Consider the following 21,739-nt stretch of genomic DNA (forward strand, 5'->3'; position numbering starts at 1 on the left):
TATTCAAGTATTTTGAAGTTGGATTACGAAAGACATGCATTGTAAACAGGACATCAAAGTCAGAATGGCATTGGTTAAAGAGGCATTTCAGAAGAAGAAAAGACTCTTAGCAGTTTGAATACCAAATTAAGAAAGTGACGAGGGAAATGCCGGAGGTGGAGTGTGGCATGGAGTAGAAACATGGACACTGAGAAAGCAGAACAAGAGGAAAACTGAAGCTTGTGAAACGTGGATGTGGTGCAGAATCGTTTAGATCAGCTCGACTGATGAAGTCAGGAATGAAGAGCCACAGAGAACAGTTGGAGGGTGTCGCTAACAATGAAAAACAGGAAACTAAACTAAATAGCACATAATTTGGGACAAGATTACCGTCTGATAAAGGCAACTGAAGGTTTCACTCTGGGGAATAAAGGGAAGGACAGAAGAAAATGCTGGATGACATGAGAAGGACACTGCTACAGAATGAAGAGGAAAGCACAGGGTAGAGAAGTATAAAAAAAATATAAGCCCCCAGAAGGCAGATGACCCTGTGATGATGAAACAAAACAAAAATATTTGGCAGTTCCAAATTAAATGGATGAAGTCTGGACAACTTTTGATGCACTGAAATATCTTAGAAATATTAAGTACACAATTTTTTTATATGATAAACTTCATTTTGGAAAGCAGATGCTCAGTTTTGTTATTAAAATGAATGAGTGGCATGATTAGTCAAAATCTGGACCTACTTGCAAAACACCGTCACTAACCCAATTGCTCCCATATATACCTGTGTATAAGGTGTATAACTCTGCATTATTACAAAGTTGGAAAATAAGTTAACAGTCGTAACTTAGAGGTTTGCAAGGAGATAAATACGGCAAGGTCCTAGATTTTACATGGCAGGCAATTAAGAAATGTCTAGCATAGTGCAAAAGATTTGTTGCATACCTCCTTTTCTGCCTCTCTCAATTCTGCCTCCTTCTCCTTTACACGTACCACAAACATCTGTCTCATTTCATCCTCTTTTTGTTGTAGTTCTTGAAGGTGAGTGCTGCGTTTTGTTTCAAATGTTTGCTGGAAACTTACAGGCTTGTTGTCAGAATCAACATCACTAAAGCCCATCTGGAATCATGACAGAATTTGTTATTTTATATTGCACTGTGAATTCTTCAGGAATAATTGGATTTATAGCTACTGAAGAAAAGTGAAAGAGAAAAGGAAATGCAAGGGTCATTCAATAATGAAATAGATAAAAACAAACAGTGTGAAATCCATTTTGGAATAGCAAAGATATTACGAAAAGATATATTGCTACTCACCATAAAGATGACATGTTTGAGCTGCAGAAAGGCACAACAAGAAGGCTGTTATATATAAGCTTTCACCCACAATCTTCTTCAGAAAAGAAAAATGCACACATACTCACTCAAGCAAGCACACTTTGCACAAAGATGACCACTATCTCCAGCCAGAATGCAACTCAAATGTATCAAATGTGAGCAACAATCTGGAGTGGGCAAGGGAATGGGAGGGTCACCGACAGAGGGGGGGGGGGGGGGGGCTAGAGGAGGCAGAACATGGCTGCCATAGACAGTATCAGGAGGGGGGGGGGGGGTGAGTGGAAAGGAAGGAGAGGTACACAGAAGGGGAATACACTGGCAGAGGGCAGCACCATCAAAGGCTGGGTGACCTGTGAAAAGCAGCCATGTCGAACCAGCTATACTGCAATCATTGCTCAGCTTTTTATATTGGTATGACTACCAACCACCTGTCCATCAGGATGAACAGCCACTGCCAAAAATGAGCCAGGAACAAAGGGGACCATCCTGTGCCACAACATGCAGCTGAACATAATATGCTTGATTTTAATGGCTGGTTCACAACCCAGGCCATCTGTATCCTCCCTTCTACAATTACCTTTTCTGTAGTGCGCAGATGGGAGTCATCCTTATAAGACATTCTCTGCTCCCAAAACCATTCCGGCCTCAACCTGTGATAACATACTGTCTCAACAGCCTCCACCCAACAGTTCCAATCTCTCTGTCCTGGCACCACCTCGCAATTCACCTCCCATCACCCTCACTGTGCACTGCTCTCTGCTTGTGAACCCACTGGGCTTTTCCCCTTGTCTGGTCCTCTCCTCTCCACTCCCCAGCCTCCCCCTCCACTTCCCCCACAGCCTCACGATACAGAACCTAGCAGCCCTGTTGTGCTACCTCAAGTCCCCGTATGCAGTGTTGATTCCTCTTCCCCCACCAACATTCTACTATCCCTGTCCCTTCCTAGTCCCACTCCAGATTGTTGCTCCCATTCTGACCAGAGTGGCCGATATATCGGTCATGTAGGTGGGAGATGTGCTTACTTGTGTGAATGTGTGCGCATTTTTCTTTGCCAAAGAAGGCTTTCGCTGAAAGCTTTTATGTAACAGTCTTCTCACTGAACTTGTCTGCAACTCAAAAGGTCATCTTTACGGTGGGTAATAACCTTTCAGAATATTGTTGAAAAGACGAAAACATATAGTTAAGGCAATACCAAAAGCAAAGTACTGAAACTTTTGTAAGAATAAGTTGCAAATCTTGTTTGATTAAAACTTACATAAACATAATGTCTAAGCTCTTAGTTATGATGATGTGTCTGAAAAAAGTACTTTTGAAGGACCATGTTCGATGATCAGATTTTTATTTTTGGAAGGTGTACAACAGTTACAAATATTTTCTCAGATGAAGGAACAATATGGTGCTAGCTGCACGAACCATCTGGGTCATTCCATGTCAGTTCAACCAGGGGTTCCAGCTCAAAGTCTCAGATTTGACTGAAATTCAGTACACTAATTCTACCATATGTGGAACACTCATGTACAAAGTATTAGTTTCCCCTGCCAATTAGTTCCAGAATTATGACTTTTGAAAGAAGGTGGCGTGACCCGGAAACTGCAACCCGCATCTGGCAATCTATCTTCAGACCCAGCTTCAGGTCTTAATAACTTTGGAACTGTTCCACACAGTCGAGTGAAATTTTTAAAACCAAATAACATCCATTTAGAGAACACACTCCCTGAATCAAAACACCATCAACATATTTCTGAGGGAAAATAAAAAATTCCAAAATGTGATTAAAAAAATGTAATACCTTAAAAGGTACATATTGAAGGTGCCCTCTACGCCAAATATAATTCACTCAAAATGGTATACATTTTTTTTTGTGGTAAGCTTAATGTGGCCTAAACACACACAGATCTCATCATGCCCATATCAGTCACAAAAACTGAGTTACATGAACATGAAAATACAAAAATTTGAAAAATTACCTGAAAAACATCGATTTTCGAAGTGTGGTAGCACTAAAGGGACAAGTGGTATCCAAGCCAAATTTCACACACTGCATAAGTAGACCATAATGATATATATCTCAAAATTTCAGCATGTTATTGCATGACATTTGTGTGCAATTGAAGTTGACAGATGTATTTGGTGATGTGGTCATTGTTCCACAACACAGTTTTGTAAAAACATATCGTAAACTGTCCTGCCTCTTCTTATCCTCTCCCACGACTGTTTAATCACTAAGCAAGAACATATAGAAAGACTAACACAATCTTTCATCAATGTTTACTGCACCTTAACTGCTAAAAACCAGTTGATTGTGCTTCGAACAGTTCTCCCACACTTTAGCTACTGTACTCTGTACACTGAGTGGCAAATTGTACTGTCTTCCTGACACTGTGGTAGGAACTGGAACAGTTATAAGAATATGTTCAAAAGGAATCCAACACCTGTCTGCCAAACATGGCGAATGAAATCATCTTGCTGGTCTTGCTGGTGCTATGAAGTTCACAAATACATCACCTTCTGCTTCACAGCACTCTGCAACACATCCTAAGTACCATTTGTCATCATAAACAGCAGTAACATATCAACTTGGTTGTATGTTGCTGCTTTTGCTTCTGAATCCTGAGTCAGACACACTATGAAGACACATGTTGTGCATGAGCCTATAGTTATAACCAGACAGTCTGCTCATCTGCACATTCTCAGAGCCCGCTGGAGAGAAGTGATGATGGCTCCTTGTGCCTGCACCAGTTTTAACATGTTCTAGTCTGCTTTTTAGCAACTCTTTGCCTGATTTCACCGCATCTTTCGAAACATAGAATGAGCGTATCCCAGAGATATTTTTCTTTACCCAGGTAAATAATTGAAGAGGTGTTAGAATGTGACTTTCTGTAGGGTGCTGCAGACTAACTCATGATGCCATGCGCTTAATGGTAGCACCAATACCATCACATACATTTTTACCATGACTTGCGAAAAAATTCCATTCTGCGTGAATCTGAAAATCATGGTAATGCATGCATAAATTTTTGAGATTTTTCAGTTTTTGTACTGACTAGCTGCCCCATCACTGAATATTTCGCAAAATGTATGTGAGGCAGATTGTTTTTCACATATGCCATGACAGTGCAAATGTGGGCATGAATTGCAATGGCAGCATGAATTAAACAGTCACTAAAAACAGGTTCATGACAGACACATCACCTGATTCACCTCTATAGCAAATCGCAAATGGCTGGAGTGTTGTTTGACTGTTGTCCCAGTGATATCCTTGGATGGCATATTGAACTATAAATGCATAATTTTCAGAAAAGTCTAGTATTACTATAATTTCATCTTGTTTCAAATCATCCTTACAAAACTGGAGATAAGCCGATTGTGCTGTTGCTGTGAAGCTGTGTGTGGGTCAGTGTGACCGTTTTCTGACAAAACATTTCAACACAATCGTCCACTGTACTTTGCTTTGTTTCAAGACTTGTGAAATCCATGTGTGTCCATTGTTCATAAGAAACAAGTTCATCGTCATCCATAAGGAGTTCACCATAAAGTTTGTTATTCATGTGTTCTGCAAGATTTGCTTTACCAGGACACTTTTCACACCTGTGTGTCATGCACTGGTAGGAACTGATGTCACACACTAGCAACTTCATTGCACCTTTGTAATCCAGACCAGAATCCTTTATAGCAGCAAACATCAGCTTAGCATTTTGATGGGCCTCACATACACAAACATTGTGTGTGCCTCTTGCACTTACACGCACAACCCATTTTGGTCGAAGATTGAAGAAAGATGAAAAACCTACTTTGGTATTGGGATACGTTTCCTTGAATTCTACATATAGTTCTGATATGTTGCATCGCAACAGTCTTTTTTGCATATGTACACGTACATTTCTCATTTTCACCGTTACATAGTCTCTTTTTTTCCAGGCATTATTCAGCTGTTGTCATTATTTTCATAAAACTCCGACACTAGCACCTTTATTTCTGAACTCGATTGCTTACCCTGAGCCTGCTGAAGTTGTGGAAGCACTCCTAGGGTTGCTTTTATTTTCCTAGCTTGCTTTACCATATATGTAGAAACAATGAATTCCTTTGCAGTGTAGTCAATAGACCAGCTGGAAGGTGCAAGGGTAATAATAGCTACTTTTTTCCTGGCGTGTGGATATAGCGCACTTTTCTTTCAAATCATGCACAGTTTTGTCCAAATCAGAGCATCTCTGGCATGATTTCTGTTCCTTTGGAGCAGATAGTTCTTCCTCTTCCACCATTAGTGTGTCAGCTATTTTGTGTTTTAATTCCATTTGAGCTTCTTGTAGTTTTCTTCTTTTCCCAACTTTGTGTGCCTTCATGGGAGACAAACCAAGAGCACTCACTGAAGTATTTAATTGCTCGTCCGCTGTGGTTGTAGGTGGCTGATACTCTTTGTCACTGTCATGTAAATTATCAGAATATTCTTCATTTTTTTTAGCAGTGTAACACACCTGGAACATAGCTTTTGTCCTGGTTTCAAGTTAAACCTCATGCACTTATTCACTTTCAATACTGCTACACATCACTGTCTTCTTATCAATCCGAAATGGATCAAAACAACTTCTTTGTAGGAAAGAATACTTATCCAGAAACACTTTCATATGATGATAACAAACACTAAAGTTTCCTGGTACTGTACTTCTTGTGGCCACAGGGTGTATCCTGGGTCTCCATAGCAACAAATCTTGGTCCGATTCATCCAGATCATACAGTACAAAGCGAATGCCACATTTTGTTCCATATGTTGTTTTATGACATTCAGATGCTTGTGCTCTACCAATACTGCAACTTGTTTGAACAAAAGCACCATTAGTACACTCTTCTGTCTCCATACTGACTTTCCACAACAGTACTGACCAGTCTGAAAAAGAATCTTAAAAACATGAGTAACCTGTACTTGTTGCTTGTTTCCTTTGTTGTTCCTGCCTAACAATGACTCATTCTGTCCCTGAAAACTACCATTGTTTGACTTTCTGTTACGTAATGGTCCCCAACAATTGCTGCAGCTTTATCTGAAACAAGCTGTCTGCATCATCAGTATTACTTGCTAAATTATGTTAAAAAAGACATAACCAAATACATTTCTGTCAACTTTTTTTTGTACACAAATGCCTTGCAATAACAAGTTGAAATTTTGCCACATATTGTACTATGGTCTACTTATGCAGTGTTTAAAATTTGGCTTGGATATCACTTGTCCCTTTTGTGCTACCACACTTAGGAAATCCGTGTTTTTCAGGTAATTTTTCAAATTTTTGTGTTTTCGTGTGCTGTTTGTGAGACTGATATGGGCAATATGAGTTCTGTGTGTGTTTAGGCCACATTAAGCTTAAAACAAAAAAAATTTATACCCTTTTTGAGTGAATTATATTTGGCATAGAGGGCACCTACAATATGTACCTCTTAAGGTATTACATTTTTTTAATCACATTTTGGAATTTTTTATTTTCCCTCAGAAATATATTGTTGGTGTTTTGATTCATAAAGTGTGTTCTCTAAGTAAATGTTTCTGGGTTGTAAAAATTTCACTGGACTGTGCGGAATAGTTCCAAAGTTATTAAGACCTGAAGTTTGGTCTGAAGATTGATTGCCAGATGCGGGTTGCAATTTCCGGGTCACGCCACCTTCTTTCACAAGCCATAATTCTGAACTAATTGGCAGGGGAACTTAAAATTTTGTACATGAGTGTTCCACACTTGGTAGCACTGGTGTGCTAAATTTCAGCCAAATCTGAGACTATCAGCTGGAACATTTTCTCAAGTTGGTTGAATTGACATGGAATGACCCATCTGAGTTATTATGTGTAGGTGGAAAAGTTTAAAAGTAGTCACAAAAGGACAATTGAAAAACACTATTCTGAACATCTGTTAAGCGTATCAACCATGGCATTGCAAGCACTTATAAATTCGCTTATCCAAGAAGACCAGTAACTTACAACTGAACAAACTGCTAACAAATGTTAGCACAACTCATTCCACCACTGTGAACAAAGACAACTACTGTTAAGACTTGAACTTGCCATTCTTCACAAAGAACACAGATTCCACATTTGCACTGAGATCAAAAATCACTTCAAAAGTCAAGGTAAAGCATTTTCTGAAGAGGGTTTTAACTCGTGATGAAACTTGGATAAACCATTTTGTGTGAGAGTCCAATCATGAAAGGACGTAGGGAAAGCACCATGAATTGGCTGTCCACAAGAAAATCAAAATGCAATAATTTGCTGCTGATACGTTAACCACCTACAGGAGAGCCTAATATATATATATATATATATATATATATATATATATATATATATATATATATATATATATATATATATACTGTTTTTTTTAAGTGACCCTATCAACAACCTATACTAACAAAGCACAACCAAGATGATGATCAAGCCTGCACTGAGGAGCGGATGTCCATGACGGCAAAGGAAACACACTTCTTCAAACAAATAAATAAATAAACCACTAAACCTCACGTGGCACAACTGATACTGGGAACTATTGGCAAATTTGTTTGGGAGCTACTACCTCATCATTCTTATCGCCATGACCTTCCACCTTTGGATTTTTATTGATTTAATTTAATGAAGGAAGTTTTTGTGTAGGATTTAGAGTGGAACAGCAACAAACAGATTAAGGAAAAAGTACAAGACTGGAGTAAAAAAAAGTTGCTCTGAGGGGACAGGAAGACACATAAGAAGATGGAACAAGTACAGAGAAGTTTGTGTGAATTATGAGGAAAAATAGACAAAAGTGTGTTGATTTAACAAACCATGTTTGCTGTATAGCTATTTGCCTATTTAATTATTGAATGACCCTTAAACTGAAAGGGATCCATTACCGACAAACCATGAACGAAACTCTGGAGAACGTAGCTCATGTAATTATTCATAATCACTTCCATTTTTTGCTGATAATGTTTGAGGAAAGAACTCTTCCATAGCTAGAGCTACACATTACTTCTTTATATACTTAGTCGGTATCAATTTTAATGCTGAAGTCTCATTATGAAGCATTCATGCTCACTGAGATTTGCATGCATGAACATTTAATAGTGAGACTTAACCCTGGAAACTAGCTGTGACTGAATAAATAGAGAAATAAGGTGTAGCTGTGGAAGAGCAGTCATTTTCTGGAAATAGAAGAGATAGACTTGTTTCACCATAACACAATGTAGTTTCCTAAATAAGAACTGAAAAGTAACAAAAGAGCTTTAGGTATAAATTAAGCATCAAATTTACAGTTGGCTCACTTCTTTACTACTAATAGCACAGGGCAAGTCAAAAAGGAGTTTACAACTTTGGAGTGGTATAGAAATGTATTGAGATGACTTACAGAATCGGTAGATGTGTCATTTTATAGCAAACCACCTCAAGTTTTACACCACAGTCCAAGGGTCATTTTAGTTTGATGAGACTACCATTTGTGATGCGGCAAACATCCCATGGGTAATCAATTTCTTCTCACACTCGTTGCGACAAATGAGGTGTAACTTGTGAAACGGCAGCTTAGATTTCATTTTTCACGTCAGCTAAACTGTTTGGTAGGAGAGGAACATACACACAGTCTTTAATGAAACCACAGAGAAAGAGCTCCAGTGGTGTCAATACTGGGGAGCAAGGTAGCCATTCGACTGACCCTTCACTGCCAATCCACTGACCTGAGAAGCAATTATCAAGAAAACCCTGAGCTTCTGAACTTCTGTGAAGAAATGAGGTGGCGCACCGTCTTGCTGGTAGTAAACCATCTGATCTTAGTCACGTTTACCAATCTGTGGAATTAAAAAGTTTTCAAGCATATCCAGAGACACAATACCAGTGACAGTTTTCTCCATGAAGAAGAAAGGGCCTTACACTTTCAAATTGCTAAGCACACAAAACACATTAACTTCAGGGCTGTCACTAATGTGTTCCATGGTTGCTTGCAGATATTCGCTGCCCCATATTCTGCCAGTGATACGAAACGGTGTCTCGTCACTGAAGATTATTGTATTCAGGAATGTCTCATTGTCCTCTCTCTCATGCATCATTTCCACAAAGAATTCCCCACAGGTAACCTTATATGCATCACTACTGTGCTGTGCCATTGAGAATCTGTATAGTTTCAAGTGTAAACGTCTACACAGTACTCACCAAATAGTTATCTGTGGAATGCCAGTCTTGTGAGATGCAAGTCATGCAGACTTTTGTGTACTACGGGCAAAGTTCTCCCTAACATTTTTGACAATCAAGAACATGCGGGCGACATCGTGATTTATCATATCGCAATGAAAAACCCAACTCAACAAAGTTCTCGTGCCAAGTAAATTGTAGGGACACTTTGAGGTGCTTTAGCATATTCGGTGATTAATTTCCACCAAACCGTTGTTGCAGAGTCTGTTTCATGAAGCCAAAACAAACAGCGAGCATGCTTCGGACCAGTGAAAGTAGCTATTTTAACTGTGCATTATGCCAGGTCTCCTGGTGGTGGACGGGGTAATGGTGCACAACATGAGTCAAAGTTTAAGTTATTTCCTACAAAGTAACACGTCTACAGATTCTGTACATTATCACAATGAATCTCCAAAGTTGTGAAGTCCTTTTCGACTCATCCTGTAAATTATCTTCCCACTGTTCACTAACCAACTCTAGCCACACTATAAAATCAATCATCCACGATCATCTCCAACTAGGAAGAGGCCAAAATACTTTCAATTGGAATGAAAACTAATCTTTTGGGAGTCCTTTCATTCTAAGTTACCCATTCAACCATTCTGCATAAACATACCATCCGTACACACAAATGGTTAAAAGAAGTGAAGTTTCCACTGGGTAACTGTATTGAGAATTATAATATTGTGCAAATGAACAGGCTGCTGTTAATTATCAAAGAACTAACTTTTCTAGAAACCAAGTTGTTTATCAGGCCTTTCGTTTTTCAGTCGTCACTACTTCTAATAATTCTCCATTGAAGAGGGTCTTGGGACTTTTCAGGCTTATTTACTGTTCATGTTTGTTATAAATTAGCTAACAAAGTTGTCTAGGAAATTTCAGCTTAAATATTCAATTGCAGTCACTACATAAAACGCAAATAAAGCAGTCATCAAAATAGAAAAAGGAAGTAAGAACCAAAAAGCTCTCAGAAAGATTTCAAAGATTACTTTAGAAAGTATGTAAGTCACTGTGGAATCTGTGACACTCAGCAAGACACACAATGGTGTTCACTGAGATTGAAATAAAACCACCACTGAAAAATAGGGCATTTTAATCTGTTATTGCAAATCACTACAACCAGTATTTTACTTACCAATGCTCATTTTAACTGAACACTATACATAGGCCTAAGTCCGAAAGCAAACTATAATTCTGTAAGTATTTGTACCAAGAGTGCATACTGATTGTACTTATTGCACCCAGCTCAAAATTTCTCCCCTTTTTCTTCTCTTTGCAACTCAAACAGTTTGCACTGCTGCTGTCAATAATGATTTGTCTTAACAGTAATTTAACTGTAGGACCTCCTCATCAAAAAAATGAACATGGGGGTAGTGAAAAAGAAACCATGCCCACAAACATAGGGTGTCAATCCAACATGGTGATTAAATTTGTAAACTTGATTAATTTAACAGCAAGATTCAAAGTCAACTTACTGCTTTATTCTCTCAGTAATTGACCTAGTGAAGGGAAAATAAATTTAGCATACCTGTTCCAGGCGCTTTTTTCTGTACAATTCATAGTGTCTCATATGTGTCTTCTCTCGCATATCTTCCATATTAGTTCTTATTAACATTTCACGAAGTTTCACAAAGTCACAATGAGATTCATTTTCCACTGCAAAGAAAAATGTTAACATTTCACTCATGTAAAAATATACATGTATCAGTGTGATGGCACAAAAAATTTATTCATCAAATATACAATTAGAACCAAGCAGTGAACAAAAGCAGTTTTTAAAGAATAGTAAATAAGGGGGCAGGAGGAGAGGGGCTAGGGAGAAAGGGGATGGGAGAGAGGGGTGGGGGTTGGAGAGAGGGGGTGGGGTGTGGGTGTGGGAGAGAGGCGGTGGGTGGCGTGGTAGAGACGGGGTTGGGGTGGGAGAGACATTGGGAGTGAGAGAGACAGTGGTGAGTGGAAGAGAGAGACAGTGGTGAGTGGGAGAGAGAGAGACGGGTGAGTGGGAGAGAGAGACACGGGTGAGTGGGAGAGAGAGACACGGGTGAGTGGGAGAGAGAGCCAGGGGTGAGTGGGAAAGAGAGAGAGACAGGGGTGAGTGGGAGAGAGAGACAGGGGTGAGTGGGAGAGAGAGACAGGGGTGAGTGGGAGAGAGAAGGGGGGAGAGGGGGAGAGAAGGGGGGAGAGGGGGAGAGAAGGGGGGAGAGGGAGAGAGAAGGGGGGAGAGGGAGAGAGAAGGGGGGAGAGGGAGACGGAGATAGGGGGAGTGGGAGTGTGGGGAAAGGAGGGGAGTGGGAGAGTGGGGAAAGGGAGGCAAAATAGTGGCAAGTTCAATTTACTATGATGGATGTAGGTAGCGATTGTGCACCCTTCTCTCTGAAGTAGACCACAAGGGCTCAATCATATCAAGATTTGGTGACTGTGATGGCCTTTGTGCTCACAAAACCAGCCCTGGATGATGCGCGACATGTAAACTAGTTTCCTGTCCTCTTTGAACACAGCATTACCACTGGAGAATAAACAATGGACCATGGGATGGACTTGATCAGTCAAAATGGTCTCACAAACCTTGGCAGTTATGCGACCTTTCCACAGGGCCCACAGAATTCCGTGATATGGCTGGCCAAACCATCACCGAACCACCACCATGTGTCAAGCTTGGGACATAAACTTGGACAGAAGTTTGAAATGTTGAACAACAAAACTCATCCGACAAAATGACTTTCTTCCATTGCTTTAAAGTCCAGGTTTTATGGCTTTGACATCACGTTTTCCCGTTATGGGCATTTGCATCACTATGAGTGGTTTTGGAATTCCAGTTCGCCCTGCAATTCCCTACTTATGGAGCTCCCTTCATGTTGTATCGATGCACACAGGGTTCACGAGTGCATTATTCAGTTCTGCACTGACTTTTGCAGTTATCATATCACTCAACACACACACTTTTGTTTGCACTGTGGCTTAGTGAATGATGTTTTTCCGCTTTTCACATGTCCCCTCTACAGACACCAAACATTTCGGCTATCCTTAGTTATTGAAGCACCCACCATACAATCATCAATAATTTACCTATATTCAAATTCACTTACTGTCAACATAATGCACTCATAACTACACAGAGCACTGTTCTGACCACAACAGACACTTGCAACATACTGAGAGCACTGGATGGTGCTGCTTGTGCTCAAATACAACAGCCCCAACTGAACCTTCGCTAGTATTCGCATTTATGTTTGAAAACGTGTTTCACGTGGTGTTTCCATATTTATGTCCAACCCCTGCAGATTGCAGTATTTATTCGTAGATGAAGGGGCCTGCACAAGTTAGCCTAGCGTAGAGAGCCGCATCAAACCAATCTTCAGAGTGAAGAGCACAACAACAATGACGATGACAAAAACAACCTCCCCGACATGTTTTTCCTTTATATTTGCTGAGATCTTCTGCCCCACCTCTCTCACCCATCCAAATTCTTCCACCCAATTCCTCTTTCCAAATTGTTCTGAATCCAATGGACACTTATTTTTGCCAAAAGAAGATTTTCATCGTGATCAAGCACTTTTTATGGAGTTTATACCACATAGCAAGGGATTAAGATTTAAGGGCAGCCACGAGTCAAACTCAGTATATTTTAAAACCGGTTTGCCTCTAATTTAACAACAGTACCATCAGAAACTCGGGAATTTACAGTTTTAAATACAGCAGTCAGCTGATAACACTGCCAGCAATGTACGCAGCCAACTACTTTACTTATAACCGTAAATTCCAGAGTTCCTGATGGGGGTGTTCTTAAGTTAAAGAACAAACCTGGTTTATAGAACATACTGAGTGTGACCTGTGACTGTCCTGAAAAACTTAATTTCTACAGTCACCATTTCCCCTGCAAGCTATAACTGCTTTCATTAAGATATTTGTTTTCAAATATGCTGTCTATGAAAGGTTTCTCACAATCAAAAACTACAAAGTCGAACTTTCTCAGTGTAATCAATACATCAGTGTTTTTTTGATTATCAAGGTGATTATTCTAATTTGTAAATTAATGTCTCCACTACAAGAAATGCGAGTAGTATGAGCATTTTAAATTTTCAGGCTAATGAGAGCTGTTTTGGAACACTTTACAAGAGTTCAAGTGTAAATAGGTACAAATATTCACACAAATGAGTTTTCCACCTACTTGAAAAAGTTACAAATGCATGCCACTGTCTAACTATCATTTATTTACACTCCAAGGTGTATTCCACAAAACTGGACTTCCTATATGAATGCAACTGTCATGTTGACCACTGAACTATTGGAGTAAAGTGTTACTGTGTAATTCACATTTTTTCCTCTCTGTTGCCCCTCTTTTAAAGAAAAACTGGGAATGAACTGTTTAGATGTAGCAGTCAGGGCGAACAGGCTTAGATGGTGGGGTCATGTTACACGCATGGGAGAAGCAAGGTTACCCAAGAGACTCATGGGTTCAGCAGTAGAGGGTAGGAGGAGTCGGGGCAGACCGAGGAGAAGGTACCTGGATTCGGTTAAGAATGATTTTGAAGTAATAGGTTTAACATCAGAAGAGGCACCAATGTTAGCACTGAACAGGGGATCATGGAGGAACTGTATAAGGGGGGCTATGCTCCAGACTGAACGCTGAAAGGCATAATCAGTCTTAAATGATGATGATGATGATGATGATGTTGCCCCTCTAATTTGCAGACATAAATCTCTCCTTGTAAAAAGTGTCTTGAGTTTATTTACAGGTATTTTTCCAAATTCGGAAGATGTAGATTGAAACTTTACTTGGTCTTCAAAACAGTCACATTTATCTATCCTACTAACTAGTATAGGCCAAGTGATGACAGCTTCTTGTTATGACATACTGACGATTGGTGCGGATCCAGGGTTGGGCTCAGCGGTCACAGTTTTTTTACTTCTCCACCCCCTCCACCCACAATCTTCCAATCTCAATGTAATTTGCTTTAATGTGCCAAAGGTTCTTAGGCTTTTCATAACTTCAGTAATATTAATATAAAATGTTTTAACATAATAATAATAATAATAATAATAATAATGATAAATTTTATGCTAGTTCTCCGTAAACTGCTTTCATTTAACTAGCAAGAAATTTCAGTTTAAAAAAATATATGCTTTTAAAGGCATTTCTGTGAAAACTTGGTTTGTGTGTCATTGAATTGCTTTAAGAACAATAATAACAAGAAAGTCTCACAACTTTGGCAAAGTCATGATTTGTACAATATAAAATCAAAGTGTGCACTCGCAATTACTAGTATCTCAGTGTGTGTGTGTGTGTGTGTGTGTGTGTGTGTGTGTGTGTGTGTGTGTGTGTGTGCGCGCGCGCGTCTCACGGGTGCTCAACTGCATGGTGTGCATATGAAAACTAGTAGGAACAAATGTGATTAAAATTTCCAAAAATTGTGCAAACAATGATTAAACCTTCATAACTATACTGAATCTCTCTCAACTTCATTCTCATTCACCCTGACAAATATTTCAGTTAGCGGTGTCATAATGAAAAGTCTGCAGACATTGGGATCATGTAAATGGGGGAGTGGGGATATACTGTTTCTTTCAGTTGTTTCCATTTCCGCACGACTCATGAGGTGCATCATACTTTTTGTTGGCAGCAGGTACACTTAGCCTGTAAATAGGTATCTTTTTCTGGCTGGAAAATTCTCTGCAGCTAATCAGGCTGCAAATGCATCAGCCCCCTCCCAACCCCATCCCTCCCCACCCGCAAGCAAGCAACTGAAAGGTACTGCAAACTAATCATAGTTAACTAAACAAACACTGTTTTTTGCCTTGTTTCACTATTTTATTATTGATGTCAGTGCACAACCTAGGTTTCGAGTTGTAATCCCATTTTCAAGTACATTACTGATCATAGTTCGTAATTTTCTAGAATTTCTTGCCAGTTTTAAGGCTTTATTTTCCAAATGTTTGCTAAGATACTTGTAAACCAATCTGTAAAAGTACTAATGCTCTTTGTAAAGGGTTCTATGGGTGGCCCCCACAATGCTCTCTTCCCTGGATCTGGACCCTTTCCAAACATCTGTTGCTTTTCAGTGTCATGAGTGTGTCTGGAAACATTTGATGCAGCTCTCCATGCTAATCTATACAGCCTAAGTCTCTCTATCTCACAGTAACTAGTGCGGCGTACACCAATTTGAATCTACTTAACAGGTGAGCATTAGTTGCCTCTTACAATTCACTTCACCATAAGGCTACAATCCAACCAATACTTTCAGAGAAGACCTTCTAAAATAAAAATTTACATTCAATGTTCACAATCTTTTTCTCTCCAGAAAGTGTTCCTTTGCTATTGCCACTCTTCATTTTATACATTCTGGACTTCTGCAATCATTGGTTATAGTGCTGTCTAAATAGGGAAACATCTATCACCTTTAGTATCTCATTTCTTACTCTACATCCCTCAGTATCATGTAACTTAGTTTGACTGAATTGCAACATCTTTGCTTTAATTTTCTACATCTACATCTACATTTACACTCTGCAAGCCACCCAACGGTGTGTGGCGGAGGGCACTTTACGTGCCACTGTCATTACCTCCCTTTCCTGTTCCAGTCGCCTATGGTTCGCGGGAAGAACGACTGCCGGAAAGCCTCCGTGAGCGCTCGAATCTATCTAATTTTACATTAGTGATCTCCTCAGGAGGTATAAGTAGGGGGAAGCAATATATTCGATACCTCACCCAGAAACGCACCCTCTCGAAACCTGGACAGCAACCTACACTGCGATGCAGAGCGCCTCTCTTGCAGAGTCTGCCACTTCAGTTTGCTAAACATCTCCGTAACGCTATCACGCTTACCAAATAACCCTGTGACGAAACGCCTCGCTCTTCTTTGGATCTTCTCTATCTCCTCTGTCAACCCGACCTAGTACGGATCCCACACTGATGAGCAATACTCAAGTATAGGTCGAACGAGTGTTTTGTAAGCCACCTCCTTTGTTGATGGACTACATTTTCTAAGGACTCTCCCAATGAATCTCAACCTGGCACCCACCTTACCAACAATTAATTTTATATGATCATTCCACTCCAAATTGTTCTGCACACATACTCCCAGATATTTTACAGAAGTAACTGCTACCAGTGTTTGTTCCGCTATCATATAATCACACAATAAAGGATCCTTCTTTCTATGTATTCGCAAAACATTACATGTGTCAGTTGCCACTCCCTGCACCAAGTGCCTATCCGCTGCAGATCTTCCTGCATTTTGCTGCAATTTTCTAATGCTGCAACTTCTCTGTATACTACAGCATCATCTGCGAAAAGCCGCATGGAACTTCCGACACTATCTACTAGGTCATTTATATATACTGTGAAAAGCAATGGTCCCATAACATTCCCCTGTGGCACGCCAGAGGTTACTTTAACATCTGTAGACATCTCCCCATTGAGAACAACATGCTGTGTTCTGTTTGCTAAAAACTCTTCAATCCAGCCACACAGCTGGTCTGATATTCCGTAGGCTCTTACTTTGTTTATCAGTGTGGAACTGTATCGAACGCCTTCCGGAAGTCAAGAAAAATAGCATCTACCTGGGAGCCTGTATCTAATATTTTCTGGGTCTCATGAACAAATAAAGCGAGTTGGGTCTCACACGATCGCTTTTTCCGGAATCCATGTTGATTCCTACATAGTAGATTCTGGGTTTCCAAAAACGACATGATACTCGAGCAAAAAACGTGTTCTAAAATTCTACAACACATCGACAGCGACAAACACGCCACCACCGGTTGCATGCAATCTATCCTTTCTAAACACCGTCTGTGCCTTTGTAAAAATTTCAGCAGAATTTATCTCTTGCATCAGCTTTCCGTACATATAACGATTTCAGCTTCGGTGCTTTCTATCAGCGCTTGAAGTTCCGGTACTTTACCAACGCAGCTTCGACAGTTTACAATTACAATACCGACTGCTGCTTGGTCCCCGCATGTCCTGACTTTGCCCCGCAGCCTTCGAGGCTGTTGTCCTTTCTGTACTTGCCCGAGGCCATCTAACCTACAAAAACGGCCAGTCCACACCACACAACCCCCTGCTACCCGTGTAGCCGCCTGCTGTGTGTAGTGGACTCCTGACCTATCCAGCGGAACCCGAAACCCCACCACCCTACGGTGCAAGTCGAGGAATCTGCAAGCCCACATGGTCGCAGAACCGTCTCAGCCTCTGATTCAGACCCTCCACTCAGCTCTGTATCATAGGTCTGCAGCCAGTCCTGTCGACGATGCTGCAGATGGTGAGCTCTGCTTTCATCCTGCTAGCGAGACTGGCAGTCTTCACCAAATCAGATAGCCGCCGGAAGCCAGAGAGGATTTCCTCCGATCCATAGCGACACACATCATTGGTGCCGACATGAGCGACCACCTGAAGATGGGTGCACCCTGTACCCTTCATGTCATCCGAAACGACCCCTTCCACATCTGGAATGACTCACCCTGATATGCACATGGAGTGCACATTGGTTTTCTTCCTCTCTCTTGCTGCCATACCCCTAAGGGGCCCCATTACGCGCCTGACGAAGGAGCTCCCAACTACCAGTAAGCCCACCCTCAGCGACCGCCCGGATCTTGCAGACTGAGGGGGCAACCTCTGGAACAGGACAAGCAGCCATGTCCGGCCGAAGAACATTATCAGACAGAGACATAGCCTAAAACCGGTTCATCAGACAAACTGGAGAGGCCTTCCGCTCAGCCCTCCAGAATGTCTTTTGCCCCCTGCCACACCTCGAGATGACCTTACACTTTACCACGGGTGAGGGGTCAGCCTCAATGTGGGCAGTATCCGGGGCAGCCACAGCCGTAGTCCGATTGGGGGATGCGTGGGACGAGCTGGCCGTCCCCGACAAACCCCCATCCGGACCCCCACAGTGGTGCCCATTGGCAACAGCCTCAAGCTGTGTGACCGAAGCCAACACTGCCTGAAGCTGGGAGCGAAGGGATGCCAACTCAGCCCGCATCCGAACACAGCAGTCGCAGTCCCTATCCATGCTAAACTGCTGTCCTATCCATGCTATTTTGCTGATATTCAAACACCTTTCCCAGACACTATCCTTCCTATTCAACTGATCTTCCAAGTTCTTTGCCATCTTGGATAAAATTACAATGTTGTCAACAAACGTCACAGTTCTTATTTCTTTCCTTTGAAATTTAATTACCTTTCAAAATTTCTCCTGGTTTCCTTCACAGCTTGCTCAATGTCCAGACTGAGTAACATCAGGGATAATCTACAAGATTGTCTCACTCCCTGCTCAATTACTTCCTTCCCTTCATATCCTTTGATTCTCATAAATGTGACGTAAGAATATTAAATACGGTTGCAAGATACTTTAGCTTAGCAGCAGTGATGGGATACAAACTGCTGAGTATCTGTGTATTCAACATCAAATATTCAGTTATGAGGACAAAGCTGTGGAAAACAAATGGCGAAAGTTAGAAAGCGTTGTTCAACATACCTAAGACAAGCATGTTCCAAGCAAGGTCTTAAGGGGTGGGAAGGACCCACTGTGGTTTAATAGCTGTGTTAGAAAACTGCTCTGTAAATAAAAAGAGCTTCATCTCAGATTCAAGGAAAGTCAGAACTCAGCTGACAAACAAAAGCTGAATGAAGCAACACAGGTTCCCATGATGTAGTGGAATGATACTGGGTTCCACAGCACTTTTGCTAAACAGTGTTTATAAGAGGCCAATTCTCCATTGGTTAAGATATGGAGCTTAGCATTTTCTATCATTAGTTTGACATACTGATGTGTAATGCAGTTATATACTGGCTGTGGTCCACTATGAACAAATAAAACACATTTGTTTTGTGTGCAGTTCTGCAAATTTAGAAAACCCGATCTTCATTGCTGGAAATTTAGCTTTGAAACTTTTATATGCTTCTTTTAAATTGAACAAAATAAGTATTTTATGTATACTGATCTATCTCCATCTTCCACCCTCACTGTTACACAATCTTACTTCCCTGGCATTACTCTGCTTATTTCGTCATTTTCATAAAAATAATCACTCCAAGATTCAGGCAAACAAGTTAGTAGCATTACGTTTTTTTCCAACTACTTGAACAACTACTAGCTATTAGGTTACTTATTACAGACTGTTCCAATGACACATTCATTTTCAGAGAAATCCTCTGCATTAGCAAAAAATTGTTTTTTAAGTGCTAAATCAATAGTTTTTAATTTTTTGGTGGAATACTGCTTCATCTGAAGTTCTGTACAATGTACAGGGGTCTCTCCTAATTCTTGAAGAGACGTATTAGTGTCTCTAGAACAGATGAAGTTGGAGGAACATAGCTTGTTTCATCATCATCCGAAGATTTTCTACAATCATTATTTTCTTGAATATTTTTCAATGAACCAATCTGCTTTCTAAAATTATCACAATTTTCTTATATCTTTGGGGTATCAGCAAACATATTGCACATTGCTTCAGGCACATTATGTTTTTCACTGAATGAGTGTTTTTTAAAGGACTGCAACATTGTAGTGTCTATATTTTTCTCCTTATAATACCATCTGCAGTTAAAGTTTATAAATGTTCCTGCCAGAACACTATGAAAATATACTGAAATAATGAGTAATGACTTAGGTAATGATTTTGTTTGCAAATCAACACTTTACAAAACATTAACCACATTAATCACGAGCAACATTCAAATCCAACTGCCACTCAGTCTTATTGGTTAAAGTAACTGAATCGTAAGAGCTCCAGACTCTCAGCTACAGACGGCTTGACCCTGAACTGACCTGGACATCTACAACCATTGCAGTTAGTTATTTATGATTATTAGAATCAACAATCGGAATTTCTATCCCAGTTTATTCTACTTACATACAGTAATCAAATCTTAATACTTACAGTTACAGATTACAACTGTATTAAAAAGCTTAGTTTTAGTACTTCTGGTACAATAATCACTCATCACAGTGACTAGTGACATTTTAAAGGTATTACAAATAAATTTATGAAAAAGTGTAAATTTATTTACCATTAAATTACGGATATGTCCAATAAATATACAAATTTTACAAAAATATCATTTTTTAGTGAGATGTGAATTTCTTAATTTTTTTTATTGGTGTGAACCCATGACAGTCCCACTTTCATTCTTAGTGAATTAATTAACAATAATGTGAAGCATTATATTTAAAGTTTGAACATTTTTGAAGATGGGATTTTTGAGAAATTAAAAATTTAAATTTCCATTTAAATTTAAAATAAAATAATTCATCTCGAACCCATATTGTGCTGTATGTCATAGGAAAGCTCATGAAAAATGCTGCAAAATGACACCTCACCCCCACCATTTTAGCTTAAATAGGAGAGCTGCCACAGCAATTTGAAATTATGGCAGTGAAGTATTTTTTGGTGATTTTTGACAACTTCACATTGCCACATTTTCAAAATGGGTCAACAGATTTTAATAAAATTGGTTATTTCTCTTAATCTATATGTACGCTTGCTTTGTGTAAAGTTTCATCAAGATCTGAGATGGTGAGTTAAAATTCGTTTCAGAAGAGTGTTGATTTGACATGGAATGACCCAAGAGGTGAGGCAACCACTCTTAATAGAAGAGCAATGTGCATGAAGCCTATAAACACATAACAGGAAACAGTTAACATGAGCTTTCAAGTTCTTGCTCATTTTGTTTAACAGTACACACAGTATGTTCAAATTCTCATTGACTCAGACAAAAGCAACTGACCACAATGGATAACAGCTAGCACGGCATATGATCTAAAAAGATATAACATGGATGTTGCTGCCCTCAGTGAAACAATACTTGCAGGCAAGGGTCAACTAAAAGAACAAGGTGGAGGCCACACTTTATACTGGAAAGGGAAAAACAAAAATGAGCCTCATATAACCATGGGGTAGGGTTTGGTGTGAGGATTGAACTTGTCGATGATCTAGATGAACCACCCTCTGGAATAAATGAAAGACTTACGACCCTCCGTCTCAAACTTGCGAACAACAAAAAAAGCTACTATAATTAGTGCATGCGCACCAACCCTACACTCATAGGATGATAAAAAGGAAGAGCTCTACAACCAACTAGAGTGACTCTTATGAACCATACCCCCATCACGACAAAATTATTCTACTAGGTGATTTCAATGCACGAGTTTGCAGAAACTACAACCTGTGGAAAGGTATCACTGGTGAGGAGAGTATAGGCAATGGCAACTCCAATAGAACCCTTCTTCTGACTAAATGCTCAGAACAC

General features: G+C 40.0%; 1 protein-coding gene across 2 annotated transcripts in view; it reads right to left on the minus strand.

Moving 5' to 3' along the window:
* The window catches only part of LOC126412621 (septin-2), a 56,546-nt gene that overhangs the window by 8,372 nt on the left and 26,435 nt on the right, over positions 1-21,739 (minus strand). For both annotated transcript variants that reach the window (XM_050082291.1, XM_050082292.1), the window contains exons 7-8: positions 11,021-11,148; positions 931-1,104 (exon numbers count right to left, since the gene is read on the minus strand). In XM_050082291.1, the coding sequence (XP_049938248.1) occupies positions 931-1,104; positions 11,021-11,148 (302 nt within the window). The remainder of the gene's footprint in view (positions 1-930; positions 1,105-11,020; positions 11,149-21,739) is intronic.

The sequence above is a fragment of the Schistocerca serialis genome, chromosome 7, assembly GCF_023864345.2.
Source record: "Schistocerca serialis cubense isolate TAMUIC-IGC-003099 chromosome 7, iqSchSeri2.2, whole genome shotgun sequence".
Lineage (NCBI taxonomy): Eukaryota > Metazoa > Arthropoda > Insecta > Orthoptera > Acrididae > Schistocerca > Schistocerca serialis.